This window comes from Carassius auratus, unplaced genomic scaffold (assembly GCF_003368295.1).
Source record: "Carassius auratus strain Wakin unplaced genomic scaffold, ASM336829v1 scaf_tig00011539, whole genome shotgun sequence".
In the NCBI taxonomy this organism is placed as follows: Eukaryota; Metazoa; Chordata; class Actinopteri; order Cypriniformes; family Cyprinidae; genus Carassius; species Carassius auratus.
Window position 1 is genome coordinate 170,125 of NW_020524215.1, and position 16,901 is coordinate 187,025.

Sequence of the window (16,901 nt, forward strand, 5' to 3'; positions counted from 1 at the left end):
TAAAAATATTTATTTGTCTTATATAATGTAAACATACGGATGCATTTTAAAGCAAGGTTATTACAGTTAACTAAAACAAAAACTAAAACTAGAGAAAAAAAATGGTTACTTGGAAAAACAAACATTAACAAAAATAAAATATCTAAAAGAAAGTTAACTTATTTTATTACATCTACACTTTCGTTCATTCTAACTTGAAGGTTTAAAACTATAATTAAATAAAAAAATAACAAATCAAAATTAATAGAAATCTATACAGACATTTAGAATTTTTTTTTTTTTTTACAAAAACATAAAATTACTAAAATTTAACTAACATTAGATTGAAAGCAAAAAATATAAAACTATATAAAACTAAATCTTAATATAAAACCGTAATCCGTAAGTGACAGTAAATGTGAGTGTGCATGAGTCTCACCAGTGTGTCGGTCTCAGACAGAGGCTCGTCCAGGGTTCGGCTCCGAGAGTGTCTGAGCTTATCTGACGCCGGCTGATCACTCTGATATGAAAAAGACCAAAACAGAAAGAAAGGTCCTTTAGTGCCTTCACAGGACATGTTGCTACAGAGAGAAGAGCTGAATTGAATAAAGACTCGTATGAACTGTGTGAGGAGTCTGCTGTGTGTGTACTCACGGGGCTGAAGGGCTCTCGGTTCAGACTGCCTTTACTGTTCAAGCTCCCGATCTCCGTCTGAGAGCTCGACTGGGACATTCCCTCGAAGAACGGCCTGCCAAACACACAGAGAGAACGATTTCTTCAAACCTGGGTTATTTTAACAGCACTGACTCCGCACTCATTTCTGTTCAAAACTCAACCATTATGGAATTTACATTTGTTTCAATAATAATGAACGAAACTTTATAAAACTGAATGTAACTTTTTCAGAAACTATCAAAAATATGCCATTAAAAAAGAAGAAAAATAACAATGAAAAGGAAAAAAAGGAACTCAGTCGCACAAATTTAACAGGCTTTTCATATATGCTTCATTCTTTGTTAATGTTTTTGCTAATCATGGATTCTGAATGCATTGCCACAGATTTCGCTTGCGGTTTGCAGTTTTCCGTTTGGAGTTTTGACCCAAACCTCTCGTGGGGGCGGGGTTAACAGTGATCTTCTCTGATTGGATAGTGAGCTTTTGATTTCATAGTGTTTTTCTTCTTTTGTAATGGCATATATTTGATAGTTTCTGAAAAAGTTACGTTCAGTTTTATAAAGTTTCGTTCATTATTACTGAAACAAATGTAATTCCATAAACCATCTGTCTGTGATCGAAGATTAAAGATTAAAGTGAAAGTGAAAGTGAAAGTGACGTGACATTCAGCCAAGTATGGTGACCCATACTCAGAATTTGTGCTCTGCATTTAACCCATCCAAAGTGCACACACACAGAGCAGTGAACACACACACACACACACACACACACACACACACACACACACACACACACACGACACGCTGCGGCGCCCGGGGAGCAGTTGGGGGTTCGATGCCTTGCTCAAGGGCACCTAAGTCGTGGTATTGAAGGTGGAGAGAGAGCTGTTCATGCACTACCCCCAGCCACAATTCTAGAACTCACAACCCTTCGATTGGGAATCCGACGCTCTAACCATTAGGCCACGACTTCCCTTGTGAACCCTGATTAAAGTGAACCCTGATCCTTCAGTCTCAGTTCAAATACATGCTTCACACTGTACTGTCTTACAAAGACAGCAGACTTTAAAAACATTAAAGACAATTAAAAAAAAACATTAAAAAAAAAACTAAAATTAAAATGAAAACTGATAATACAAAAATAAAAGTTTGTCATCTACAATTGATATTGAATTTGGATTTTATATTTAAAATTTATAAAGTGAACCCTGATCCTTCAGTCTCAGTTCAAATACATGCTTCACACTGTACTGTCTTACAAAGACAGCAGACTTTAAAAACATTAAAGACAATAAAAAAAAAAAATTACAAAAAAAAACGAAAATTAAAATGAAAACTGATAATACAAAAATAAAAGTTTGTCATCTACAATTGATATTGAATTTGGATTTTATATTTAAAATTTATAAAGTGAACCCTGATCCTTCAGTCTCAGTTCAAATACATGCTTCACACTGTACTGTCTTACAAAGACAGCAGACTTTAAAAACATTAAAGACAATAAAAAAAAAACATTACAAAAAAAAATGAAAATTAAAATGAAAACTCATAATACAAAAATAAAAGTTTGTCATCTACAATTGATATTGAATTTGGATTTTATATTTAAAATTTGTAACTTAAATGTTTTCATCTAAACCATATTGTAACTTAATATTAACAGTCTGCATGTTAACACGACAAAATATTAGTTTTGTTTTTAAAATTGAGAAATTCTTTCAAATCAAGACGTGAACTACATCTAAACCAGTGTATTGCATGCTAAAAACACATTTTTAGGAATATTTATATGATTTTTTAAATAAATGTTATAAGAACATCCAATGCTAGTATTACTATTATGAACTGAATTTTCGATATTTGGGATTTTCAGTTTTTAACTTTAGTCATTTTATATGCTCTTGTGACTTTTACTAGTTTGTATATTTCTGTTTAGCTTTAATTTATTTTTATTTCAGGTTTAGTTTAAGAGTCATTTTAGTATTTTTAAAATTAAAATAACAATGCCAAAGCAACATTTGTCTTTTTTCCCTTCCTTTTAAGTTTAATTGAAGATTCATTTTCATTTCTATTACCAAAGACCATTTGTATAGTTATAGTTTTTGTATAATAACTACACTGGATCCAAACCACAAAACATCATCTTTTAATGCTTCACAAGGAAAGAAAGAGTCAGATGGGCTTGGAGTGACATGAGGGTCAGTAAATGATGACAATAATTACCCTTTGTCTGAACTATTCCTTCTGTTTAATTAAATTCAAAAAAACGCAGCTTTAGAATCAGTTGTGGTTCCAACAAAGCAGTTGCCGAGCAACACACAAATGTAAACAAAGATGTACATCAGTAGTATAAAGGGGGTCGCACACCGGACGAGAAGCGCAGCGCCACGTCGCGTCGCGCCACGTCTTTAAAATTCGAACACATTATTCTCTATGTGAGTACACACACCGGCGGCGCCATTCGGCGTCTGTCCGCGGCGCCCAGCTACGACTCAGAACGCTGTTCAAATTTCTGCCGCGCCACAGAGCGCCATCCGCATAGTTTTATATTAAAAAACCCAGATGTTATAAACTGAAACTGAAATTAAAGTACAGCACACTTGTTTCATTCAAATAAAACATTACAAAGTGTTTGGTTACGTTTTCAGCAGCACAGTTGCCTAGACAACAGATACAACAAAACAATAACAGACTTATTATAATAACACAGATTCTTCTCATTAATTAACGTTAAAAACTCAGCTTTTATCAATTAAAATCATATATTTAAAATTAAAATAATTGATGAAGTTAAAACTCTCCCATCTTGCTGCGAAATTGAGCTCACGCATATAGAATGTGCGCGTCCAGTGTGCGATACCTAGAGTTGTCCTACATGTGGCGCGACGCGACGCGGCGTGTCTCGTCCGGTGTGCGACCGCCTTAACAGCCTGGAGCGTGGCTCAGCCAATCAGAATCAAGGAGCAGAACTCTCAGTGTTATACAGTGTAAGAGTCTGACTGAGGACTGAACATCTGCAGCAGCTGGAGGAGGTGAGCAGCAGGGGGCGCCGCACACACACACACACACACACACACACACACAGTCATGTGTCACCTGAGCTTGGGTTTGGGAGTGCTGAGGATGCTGTCGTTCTCCTCCATCTCCGGTCCACTGTCGCTGGGGTTGTACATCTCCAGACTGTCATAGAGCTCGTCCAGATCCTCCTCCACCTCCTGGATCTGCTCCCGGGACACGTGCTCCAGCCCGAAACCCACCTGCAGCACACACACACACACACACACACACCACTTCACTCATCACCTGAAGAATCAGATACACGACAGCAGAGCGACTCAGATTCAACAAACTCATACTTCTCCCATCTCTCCCAGAATGAAACGGTGATGAAACGAATCAAACACATTTTTATCAGTATTTACAAAAAACTTTATTTAATTAAAGGTATAATTACATTTAATGCAGGCTTTACTATTATGAACTGAATTGCATTTTAGTTTTATATTTTGCATTTTATTTTAATGCATTTTTTTATTTAATTGTTATTAGTCCATTTTTATATTTCTATTTAGCTTTTCAGTTTTAGTACTTCACTTTAAACTTATTTTATTACAGTTATTTGCCAAGACAGCATTTTTTAATTTCATAGCTTTTTAAAGGTATTGTCTGCCCCAGACTTAAAATTAGCTACAGATATGCACATTTCATTTAAATAAATCTATATATAAAGGGCATAAAAACATATAATGCTAGTATTACTATTATAAACTGAATCTAGTTTTTGCATTTTTAATTTAAGTCATTCTATTGTGCCTTTATTTTCTTTATTTCAGTTCTAGTAATTTTAGTACTTCATCTTGATCTTAATTTTATTTTCTAAGTTGGATGTCAAGGCAATGTTTCAGATTTTCATTTTAACTTCTCAAGTGTTTCATCTTATATTATATTTTATTATTTCAGGTTTTTAAAATGTTTTGAAAATAGATTTATCAGTCGTGTTTGTTAACAGTAACTACAAAAATTGTTGTGACACGAGGGTCAATAAATGATGACAATTTTCAATTTTGAAATAATAAACCTAATAATGAAAACAGGTTTCGTTTTAGTACTTTTAGTTCCATGCATCATTTCTAATCTTTTGAGTATTTAAAGGGATTTGAAGTGTTTTCCCGTCTTTTATCAGACCAGGTGTGAATGTTCAGGTGTGACTGACTGACAGAGAATGAGGTGAGAATGAGAGAAGATAATAAGGTCACAGTCATATTTCCGTGAGGGCGCAGACGTTACCTCATCTGACACCTTAAACCTCTTCAGCAGAGCCACAAACTTCTGCTTGATGTTCGGTTGCTGGAGAGAGAAGAGACGATCAAACATTTAAAACACAATTATAACACAAATCCGCCAGAATGAAGCTCACAGTCAACATCCAACCAAACCTAATCCTGTTTTCAGTCTTAAAGCACACCCCTGATCCCTCTGTGAGCGATTCACCAGTGCATTTGTTTTATTTTAACCAAGATAAAACGCTAGAAAAGTGCCCTCTTAAATGGTAATGGTGTTTGTTAAATGGAGCTCAGTGCGGTCATTCATATTCATTAATGCAGTGAGCCACTGTGTGTTTGTGTGTGTGTGTGTGTGTGTGAGAGACAGAGACTCACTCTGGTAATAGAGGCGTTGGAAGTAAGTTTGCGTCTGGGTTTCTTCTTCCTCACCTCGTCCTCTTCATCATCGAGATACTGAAACATACACATGAGCCGTTAAACACTCGTCGTGTGTGTGCACTCAAATGCCACAAACACACACATAAATATACATTTATACACACTTGAATATAGCTTCAAATGTTATATGAATAGAGTAGCAATCAGGATGCAGAACTGAAATTTTTTATATATCTATATATATATATATATATATATATATAAATTTCAGTTCTGTATATATATCTGTATATATATATTAATTTCAATTTCAGTTCTAAATATATATATATATATATTTTATTTTTATTATTATTATTTATATATAAAATTCTAGGAAATGTATATAAAGCTCTGCAAGTTTAGTTTTGAATCATATTTACATCAGTTCATTAATTATGTTGATTTGATGAAATTTAATGGATCTTAGAAAAGCCAGACTTAATTCTCCAGAATGCTCTAATTTATGCCAAATATTTATACATGAAAATATTTATATATGCAAGTATTTATTTTTAAAAAGCTCTCTGAAAACAATGTGTCTGTTTTGATGGTTGCTCAACGTTAGTTTGGAAAAATATATCTAAACAGAAAAAAAGTTATAAGAAAATGTCACACACATTATACGACACATACACATATATACACACACAAATATATATTTATACACACACACACATCAGTGAATGGCTGATTGAACACTTACATGGACAGGGTGAACAGGGTCGTCGCTGCCCTCCTGCTCAGACGAGTAGCTCTCCTCCTCTTCCTCAGAGTAGTTATCAATGTCTGGAGAACGATCTGAGCACAACACACCCACAGAGGACGCATGAGGAACAGCCTAATTTGACTTCTGCAGATTACGGTCACATGATCGCTGCTCTCTCACCGTTCATCTTGGCTTTGGGTCCCTCGTGGTCGATGGGCTGACTGGACAGAGAATAGACCCGGATCTCAGCCACCGGGACGGACACCTCCTTCAGCTGACTGTGCAGACCCAGCACCTGAGCGCCCTCCGTGGGGTGCTGCATCACCTGACAACAGCAGAGATCATCGGTTAACAGAGGAACGGCTGACACCACACGACTCTGAGCTCTCTGTGTCTGTGTCTGCGCTTCACCTCGGCCATGTTGATCAGGCCGAGCGCCAGCGTCTTGTAGCCCAGGATGGTCCTGTTCTTGTACCTCTTCCTCCTCTGCAGCATGATCTGCAGCTTGTTGGCGTCTCGTTTCAGGAAGTGTGGGTACTGCGAGGAGACCGAGACGACTGTGAGAGTTTGTGTGAGGCGATCTGGACGTGAACAGACTGTGCTGTGACACTCACCTGTAAGGAGAAGGTGAGCTGCAGGTCTGTCTCTGTTTGACCGCTCGATGGCAACACGATCTCATTGGAACGGAGGATTCGCTTCGAGCCCTGGAAGACAAACAGAGAGGACAGATGGTCAGTAAACATCATCAGACACGGGAAGAGCTTCCTCTTCCAGATCTGAGTAAGAGAGCAGAAAACACTAGCAGGGGACTGTGAGAGTTTATGAGAGCAGTTTCTTCTGCTTATCAAGCCTGCAGTTAATTCATTACAATTACTGTAAAATCTGCAAAATTGTGAAATATTATTACAATTTCAAATATCTGATTTCTATATGAATATATTTTAAAATGTAATTTATTCCTGTAATGCAAAGCTGTATTTTCAGCATCATTACTCTACATTCAGAAATAATTCTAATATGCTGCTTTGCTGATCAAGAAACATTTCTGATTATTATTATTATTATTCAAAATAAATGTCTGTATTTATGTTACAAATTTTCCAGAGTAAAAATAATGATTTATTTCCCAATAGCTAAGTAAATTGCAAATAAAGTATTAAAAAAAGTGAATTAATTAAAACATATATGGAAACAGAAATAATTTGCAACATTATAGAAGTCTTTACTGCCAGTTTAGGGTCTCTTTGAATAAAACAAAAGAAAAAATATTTTTAAATAACTAAATAAATAAACAGTTATTTATTATAAATAAACTATTTTTAAATAAAAATAGTAATTTTTCAATCAAAATAAATAAAATAATAAATTTACAAATATAATTAAATTATTTAAAACTAAAATGTTTATGTTTAACTTTATAAATGGATTTAAATAAACAAATTACAAATATACAAATATATTGAAATGCAAATCTTCTGTAAAATTATAAATCTCTTTAATCAAATAAATACATCTTTGCTGAATAATAGCATTAATATATATTTTTTAAAACTAAATAAAAAATGTTAATTAAAAAATATGCTTACTCCCTTACACTTATTCGTAATTTTGATAGAAACAGAATTTGCAGAGAGTTATATTTTAGGGCGGGACTTGAGGTTATCATCAGGATTTGATTGGATCATAAAAAGTGTGCTGTGATCTGATTGGCTGATGTTGTTTAGCTGTGGTTTGATCAGTCGTTCACACTGTGTCCAGAACGTGCTCTTAAGTGTTTGAAGAATCGATCACCTGCAGTTTGACAGCGATGACCACAGACGTCAGATCTTTATCCAGCTCCTTCAGCATCACCAGCTTCTTCAGAGTCAGATTGAAGAGCCTGAAAACACAAGTCAATACATCATGACACCGTCTCATAACAGCTGTAACGGACTGAAGCAGTGTATCCAGACAGAACAACAGCTGGTGAATCAGTGAACACGCGTGTGCTGTTTCTGAGGGTCAGGGAAGGTTACACTCACAGTCTCAGACTCTACAGACACTGATCAATAACAACCTGAAGCAGCTATTGACCAGACGACACACACACACACACACACACCTCAGACGGTGACGTGCAGTTTTACGCGTCAGCATTCAGCGCATTCAACATATTTTCATATCAGACGTGGGACTGTTTGTGTCTTCATCTACACATCTTGTGTCTCTCAGACATTTCAAACTAATCACGACTCACTCTGTTCATTCACAGTCTGAGATTGATATTAAAAGACAGGAAGTACAGAAAGAAACAAGAAAAGATGAAACAGTCAAAATCACACGAGACAGTATCAGCAAATAGAAGATTATTAAACATTATGAACTGAGGGGTTTCATTTACATATAAGACAAACGTCATATTATTATTATATGTAGTTATATTAAATATTTAATTTTAAGTATAATGTTTATAAATCTGTAATATGTCATATATATATATATATATATATATATATATATATATATATATTATTTATCTTTTGACATAAATATATTCCATGTTTAAATGTTTCACTGTTATTTTAATATTTAAAAAAAATTATCTTGTTATTAAGCAAAGAAGAACTAAGGTGTTTTATTCATATATAAGCAATATGATATTAATAGATTATTGAAGTATGTGTGTTTTTTCATGTTAATACAGCTTCAATCTGTTATGTCATGTTTTTACTTATATTTTGATCAAATATTTCATATATATTAAATATATACAAAATCCTATGTTTATACATTATTTTATTTTGTATATATATATATATATATATATATATATATATATATATATATATATATATATATATATATATATATATATATATATATATATACATATAGAGTACAGAGCCAAAGTTTGGACACACCTTCTCTTTCAAAGAGTTTTCTTTATTTTCATGACTATGATAATTGTAGAGTCACACTGAAGGCATCAAGGGCTATTTGACCAAGAAGGAGAGTGATGATGACCTGGCCTCCACAGTCACCGGACCTGAACCCAATCCAGATGGTTTAGGGGTGAGCTGGACCGCAGACAGAAGGCAAAAGGGCCAACAAGTGCTAAGCATCTCTCGGGGAACTCCTTCAAGACTGTTGGAAGACCATTTCAGGTGACTACCTCTTGAAGCTCATCAAGAGAATGCCAAGAGTGTATAAAGCAGGAATCAAAGCAAAAGAAGAACCTACAATATGACATATTTTGAGTGGTTTCACACTTTCTTGTTATGTATATAATTCCATATATAATTCCACATGTGTTAATTCATAGTTCTGATGCCTTCAGTGTGAATCTACAATTTTCATAGTCATGAAAATAAAGAAAACTCTTGGAATGAGAAGGTGTGTCCAAACTTCTGCTCTGTACTGTATATATATATATATATATATATATATATATATGTCCGGCAGCCGCTCTGGGAAACTGAACCCCGGCTCCATCAGTGACAGCAAACACTGCAGCTAAACACTTGTTATACAAGCCAACAGAGCTTTTAGTGCAAGAAACACTCGATTAATATTAAAGAGCACCTCAGTTTCAGATCAACGCCCTGCATCTTCATCCTTGAGCTCTGCATTAAACATGCTGAATAAAGACACCGGACACATGAAACATCTTCATCTTCATCTTCATCCTCGAGCTCTGCATTAAACATGCTGAATAAAGACACTGGATGCATGAAACATCTTCATCTTCATCTTCATCCTCGAGCTCTGCATTAAACATGCTGAATAAAGACACCGGACGCAGATGGACGTGTGTTTCAGCACAGCATGGACAAACTCTCCGAAGCCCGGACCGAAGCACACTCGAGCTGCTCACTTTGATTAATAATGAATGATCCTAACCGCTCCAGTGTGTGTGTGTGTGTGTGTGTGTGTGTTTACAGGACGTCACACCTTCAACACGGGCTTATCTCCCATAAATCAGGTTATTACAGTCATAAAGCTGGAGATAACAGCTGCGCGGTTCATAAAGTCTCAACAGAAGCTGAAGTTTATCACCGCTGGGCTCCTGAAGATCGTCTCTGGTTTACAGTGTTTGATGAACTCAAGCTTATTCTACCAAATGTCTGAAGCACAAGCACAGATGTGTTATTAAACTTAAATAATACAGTGCTTATAACACACATATTAGCACTGTATTATAATACCACAACTCTTCAAACATTTAGGGTCAGGATGTTCAGCACAAGTTTGGGAAGAAAACATGTGAAGCTTGTATTTTTGTTTCCATGCAAAAATTCTTCAAAAATAAGAATATCATCCTTGCTGATTAAAAGTAGTCATTTCTTCTTCCTGACTGCAAACGGTTACACAAGACTGAGTGTCTGCTGCCACACACAGAGGTCAGAGGTCAGAGGTCAGCGCTGTGATCAAACCCCCTTCAGCTACAGACAACACATGTCATCCATCAGCGCAGCCGTGTGAGCGCCTTCTCTCTCTGTGTGTGTCTGAACACCATCTACGAGATCTGATCCCTCGAGCTGACCGAAGACATCACAGGAACGGCACAGCGGACCACCGCAGGCTTCACAGGAGGAAATCACGAGCACATACAAGAAATCTTCAGAAAGAAGACTGAACAGAGCTGTACACCCGTCGAAACGGCCTGTCCACAACATTCATATCCTAAATCACATGCTAATCATCATCAAAGAACATCATGCTAATGCTAACGGACAGTGGATGAGGCTTAATGAAGCGTCTTAACATATTCTGCTCACACACACTCCTGTACACACATCTCACCAGGTCAAGGAGGACAGGTTTGTAAGTGTATGCACACACACACACACACACACACACACACACACACACACACACTCCCTAGCGCCTCTCATTACACGACTGATTTTCCATGACCTTCCTCACACACCCTGCTGCTGGAAGGTGATTGGCTCTCTGTTGTGTGTGTCTCTGGAGCACCTGTCTTCTCTCAAACACACACACGCACACACGCACACACACACAAACACACACACACACACACACACTCTCTGTTCCTTCACTGAGCTCAAGCTCCCCTCGCTCTGCCCATCAACACTCAAGATCTCTACCCTTTATTCTGCTCTGTTCTGCTCCAAATCAATGTGTAATGTGTAAATAAATCTAAAGATAGATAAAATATTACAAAACAAAAAATGAAATAAATCAGTATTTAATTATTTAAAAAACAAATCTGATATATTATGCTGAAATAAGTCTAAGGAAAAATAATAATAAACTTTCAAATAATCAGATTTTTAAAGATTAAACATTTAAATAATCTAATAAAAATGTATCTGTTTGTGGACATAAAACAAAAAATATTATACGTATAACAAGAAAATTTGGACATTAAATGTTTTATTTATTGGACTATGCACATGTTGTGCTGTAATGTGTGCTAACAGTAAAATGATCCGAGCTGAAATCCTCCTAATTCCTCAGACCTGGTGAACACTGACAGCTTCAGCAATGGACACCTTCTGCTCACCCAGAGCTGCCCGGGTGTGATTTCCTATTACACTCACATCACAGCGGCCCAACAGACGCCGTGTTTCTCCAGACACCATTAAACGCTCAAAGCAAACAGACTGGATAAAGCCCAATCCATTAATCAGCGCGGCGCAGCTGTCCTGAAGCGCTGGGCCGTTCTGGCTAATCCACACAACCCCTTTCCCTCGTGACCCGCGCTCCGACAGCCGTCCAGACCCAGAGTCAGCCTCAGCGTTTGATCCGTGCATCACACACACACACACACACACACACACCCAGCAGCAGCAGCAGCCCTCAGGACGCTCGCCTGCCCGCTGCGCACAGTTTAACCCTCACACTCACACCCTGAACCCGCCGAAATATCTGCTTCCTCCAGCCATGTGCTGTTTACTCAAACATTTCCTGCTGAAATCATGTTCAGGGCTGAACCGGAGCAGCACCCCGGGAAACACCCGACAGACATCACAAACACTAAACACCCGATCCCCACGAGGTCCTGGGGAGCCTCTCGCGAGCACAAATTAATGACGAGTAACACTGCACAGTCATTAGTGTGTGTGTGTATGTTAACGCCAGGGTTTGGGAGAAACTAACTAACTCTATTAAAAGGTGGGGGGATGCTATTTCATGCATACTGAGTTTTTTACACTGTTAAAGAGTTGGATTCCCATGCTAAACATGGACAAAGTTTCAAAAATTAAGTTGTACGTTTGAAGGAGTATTTCTGTTCCCAAAATACTCCTTCCGGTTTCTCACAAGTTTCTGAAAGTTTTTTTCGTGTATGGCTCTGTGTGACGTTAGATGGAGCGGAATTTCCTTATATGGGTCCTGAGGCACTTCTGCCGGAAGAGCGCGCGCTCCCGTATAGCAGAGCAGAGAGAGCACAACAGACTTCACTGATCAGAGCGAGAGCGTCGCGAAATGTCACAAAAAGGAGTGTGTTTTTGGTTGCCAGGGCAAGACAACCCTGCACAGATTACCAAAAGAGAAACAACATTAAGGGACCAGTGGATGGAGTTTATTTTTACAGAGCATCAACGGAGTTGTGCAAGTGTTTGTGTTTGTTCCTTCCCTGCATTTCGAAGATGCTTGTTTTACAAACAAGGCCTAGTTTGACGCCGGATTTGCGTATCGTTTATTTCTTAAGGATAATGCAGTCCCAACGAAAAAGGGTCACGATTGTGTGTTGGAACCGCAGGCGGAGAGTAAAACTGCTTCAAATATCTCTGTTGTTAACTTAGCTATCGACGGGTAAGCACATCAAGTAGACAACATGCGACAACATGTTGTCATCAAACTGCACTTTCCACATGTACAGCTTAAAAAAAAAAAAAAAGACGACAAAGTGGAACTTAGTCATTTTCCAAAACCGCTAGGCAAATATATACAGTTTCAGTACATTCAACATAGAGACGTAGTTGCTGATGCTGATGTTGCTCTTGTTAAATTTCAGCCTCTGGATCTGATTCTGGATCATAAATATAGACTGAATCTGACTGTTAGCCATGGTTTGTTTTGGTTGGTTTTGTCCTCACGGTAATGTCACAGCTTCCGAACGCTCTCAACTCAAAAGCCTACTCGCGCTCGTGATTCTTTAGCTCCGCCCACACGTCACGCCTACAGACGCTCGTGTTTTTCTGGGAAAAATCGGTACAGACTATCTTTCTCTTATGAATATAATAAAACTAAAGACTTTTTGGAGTTATGAAGGATGCAGTACTACTCTATAGGCACTCAAGATTACCAGGATATTGAGTGAAAACGAGCATTTCACCCCCCCTTTAAAAATTCAGCTGTTTTCAGTGGCTCTTTTACCGTGCTGAGCACATCTTTGTCTTGTTTTACTGCAAATACGCACTGAGAAATTATGTAATAAACAAGGAATATGCTTATCATATTACAATAATTTAACAATGTTTTATCATTTTTTGTATGTTTTGTTAAATGCATATGTGCATAATTTTCAGCTGTTTAAATTTTCTTATTTGTTTGAGACAGATAAATAATATTAAACAAAAAACAAAACAATTAAAATAAAATAATTTACTGTTGTTCACCTTTTTTAGTAAATAAAAATTGTTTTACTGTTTATATGCACATATAATAATAATAATAATGAAAATGAATAACAACAACAACAATTGCATAATCAACTAAATGCTTCTATGCATAATTGTAAAAAAAAAAAATTAAGCGTTTTATTACGTTATTATGATTTATTATAAGCCAGATAAATAATATTTTAAAACACCAATAATAATACTAATACTAATAATAATAATAAGAGAAAAAAATATAGAAAATATTAGTTAAAATGCTGCTCCACATAATTCTCAACTATATAAATTATTATATTTTTATTGTGGAAGATAAAATAATAATTATGATAAAATCAAAACAATAATTATTTAATGTAGTGGTGCAGAAACACTGTTTTATTGTGTTGTGCCAGATACACACATGTCACACACACTGAGAATCGTCAGTGCTTGTCCTCAGCGCTGAGGTTGTTGGGAAATGACTGGAGACAGGAAATGGAGCTGTCAAAAAGCAGAAGAGATTCTCCCTCCCTCTGCGCTTCTTTCATCCTCTTTCTCATAGTCTTTCACTGTTCTTCTTCTCTCACACACACACACACACAGAGCAAATAGCAGCATGTTAGCCATCAGTCACACGTTCAGACACCCGTCACGTTCACACGCATCTGCTGAGATAAACCAACGGCCCATTCACATCTCACCACAACAGAAGAACATGTTATTCATGAAAATGTGTTTAATAAATCTGCTTTAGGCCATTAAGAGCTTTTTGGACAAATGGCAGCAAATCACATGGCTTTCCTGAGACACAAATCATCTCCTGACAAGAAGAGCTCATTAAAGATCTACAGGTGAAGCCCCATCAATCAAGTGTGAGCTGACCATGTTATGTGTGTGTGTGTGTGTTATATATGGATGCAGATATAATATAAATACATAACTGACTGAGCAGAGAGGAGCTTTATCCTCATCAGCCTTACAGACGAGAAAGTGTGTGTGAGAGAGAGTGTGTGATTAGTATGCAGCTCACACACTCACACCGACACAGAGAAACTGCAGGAATAGAACACACCGCTGATGCTAAACACACACACACACACACACACACACACACACACACACTGGGACTTTCCATTGACTTGTGTTTTTATGCTGAGATAATGACAGTTTCTCTCCTTTAATCTCAAACCTACATCAACACTCAGACAATCCTCATAGCTCATATCAGCATTGAAGTCGTCTAAGATTATTGGCTGGTCTCCACCACACACACACACACACACACACACACACACACAGCGCTGATTGGAAATGAGAGCAGATGTGATTAGCATGGACTCAGCTGCTCCAAACCGTGTCTGTTCTGTCCTAAAGAGTCACAACAAAGCTAACGTTTAGGCAAAAATGCATCAATGCACCACACACTGTCAACATAAATACTCCATGCATTGATACAGAATTAAATAAACTAATTCCATTGTGTAACAGAGATGATCTCAGGTTATACACATCATACTGAGCATGACAGACTTCAATCAGAGCTAGCTATTCTATAAACTCATCATATGATCTGTGAAAACGGCTGAAGATCAGACAGAGATCTGCGGATGAATGGAGCTAATCTTAGCGAAAACCAGGCGAACTGTCTAGGACAAGTTTGAAAAAGGTTTTGTTTTTGTTTGTTTTTTTTAAATTCCAAATGGCGGGAAAAATGTTTTGTTTGTAGCCCTTACTGTTCAAAAGTGTTTAGCATTAAGTGCAGCCTTGGCCTGTTGGTGGCGCTAGAGAGTCTGAGTTAGAGGCTCCAGATGTGCAGCGGTTAATGATCAGACTGTCCTCTACCTGTGTGCCAAATTACATCACTGTGTTGTAATTTTGTTACTGAGCCAAACCTATCGCTCTGAGCTGAAACCTCAAACACACACGGAGAGAGATGTGTTAGACTGCTGTCAATCACTGATCACATATAAACACACACATACACACACATATATATATATATATATATATATATATATATATATATATATATATATATATATATATATATATATATATATATATATATATACTCACATATATATACCCACATATCACAATCGAATGGTGTCAACAGCTCTAAATTTCAACATCAGTTGATTTCCTCAGGCAGTGAACAGGATGTGATGTCACGGAAGATTAAGCACCTAATGAATCTGTCATTCATTTTGCCACTTCCTCTTCCTCTCGCCTCGGGCTGAAGAAAGAGTCAGATGGGTTAATGATGAGACTTCATCATCATCATCATCATCATCTAGTGTTCAGGACAGGTCTGAGATCAGCGGTTCATTAGTGTGTAAATGACTGAGATTGAAGTGTCTGCGATGGGTTCAAGTTAAGGTGACAGCCAGAGAATCACTCTGTGTGTGTGTGTGTGTTTGAGCCACACGGGAACAATCAAATTATCCTGCAATTCAGTGGTCATGCTGTGAAGACAATAGGCCTTCAGTCGACCCCCGTGGAGAGCAGTGTGTGTGAGAGAGAGAGACTGACTCCGTTTGTTTACATTCATTGCGCATGAAAATCAATATGCTGTTGATGCAGATCGTTTCTTGGAGCTTTAATTTATTTGTGTGTGTGTGTGTGTGTGTGTGTGTTTAGTGGTTTAGTCAAGCAAACCTGGGCATGAAACTAATCTCTCTTCATTTGGGGTGTGTCATTGCTTTCCAAAGCCAGGAGACAGGAATAATGATTTCCAAACAAAGCCCACAGATTTAGACTGAAGGAAAGGTGCAGATCGAGAGACTTGAGGTGCAGGATTGTTTTCACCGGGGCCCGGATGCAACCATCCAATACACTCATGGATGCCAAATTGACAAAGAAAATTATATTTTGATTCATTATTCATAATGAAACCATATACTGCCAAAGAGGATTGGGTAAGGAGTTAGATACTTTTTAGGCACAGCAAGAACTGCCTCAAAACCATCGAGTATTGAAAAATGTCTTGTTGTTCGGTACAAGATTTAGATAACTAAAGGGTTAATCTCGTCGAAGTCAGTGAGACTATAAGCTTTTATGAGTCTAAATCAGTGATTGGCTCTGTAGAGGTATCATGCCACCATTTATAATGTTTATATATGCTTTTACTCAAAACTCTCTTTGTATCACCATCGAGTGTTCGTAATAACCTCCGATTGCGATCTAATGATGGTTTTGTTCATATAACGTTGCAGAAATATGTTATTTGTCTGTAAAAACTTCTGAAACTGAAGAAATGGTTATGAGGAGATGTGTAATGTAATCTTGT

At 37.2% G+C, this 16,901-nt stretch overlaps 1 protein-coding gene across 1 annotated transcript in view; it reads right to left on the reverse strand.

Annotated features, from left to right (window-relative positions):
• LOC113073180 (phosphofurin acidic cluster sorting protein 1-like) overlaps positions 1–16,901 on the reverse strand; it is a 41,471-nt gene that overhangs the window by 10,302 nt on the left and 14,268 nt on the right. Inside the window, exons 2-11 of the mRNA XM_026246057.1 lie at positions 7,854–7,941; positions 6,677–6,766; positions 6,474–6,599; positions 6,243–6,387; positions 6,060–6,154; positions 5,312–5,389; positions 4,941–5,000; positions 3,750–3,910; positions 634–727; positions 419–499 (exon numbers count right to left, since the gene is read on the reverse strand). Of these exons, the coding sequence (XP_026101842.1) occupies positions 419–499; positions 634–727; positions 3,750–3,910; positions 4,941–5,000; positions 5,312–5,389; positions 6,060–6,154; positions 6,243–6,387; positions 6,474–6,599; positions 6,677–6,766; positions 7,854–7,941 (1,018 nt within the window). The remainder of the gene's footprint in view (positions 1–418; positions 500–633; positions 728–3,749; positions 3,911–4,940; positions 5,001–5,311; positions 5,390–6,059; positions 6,155–6,242; positions 6,388–6,473; positions 6,600–6,676; positions 6,767–7,853; positions 7,942–16,901) is intronic.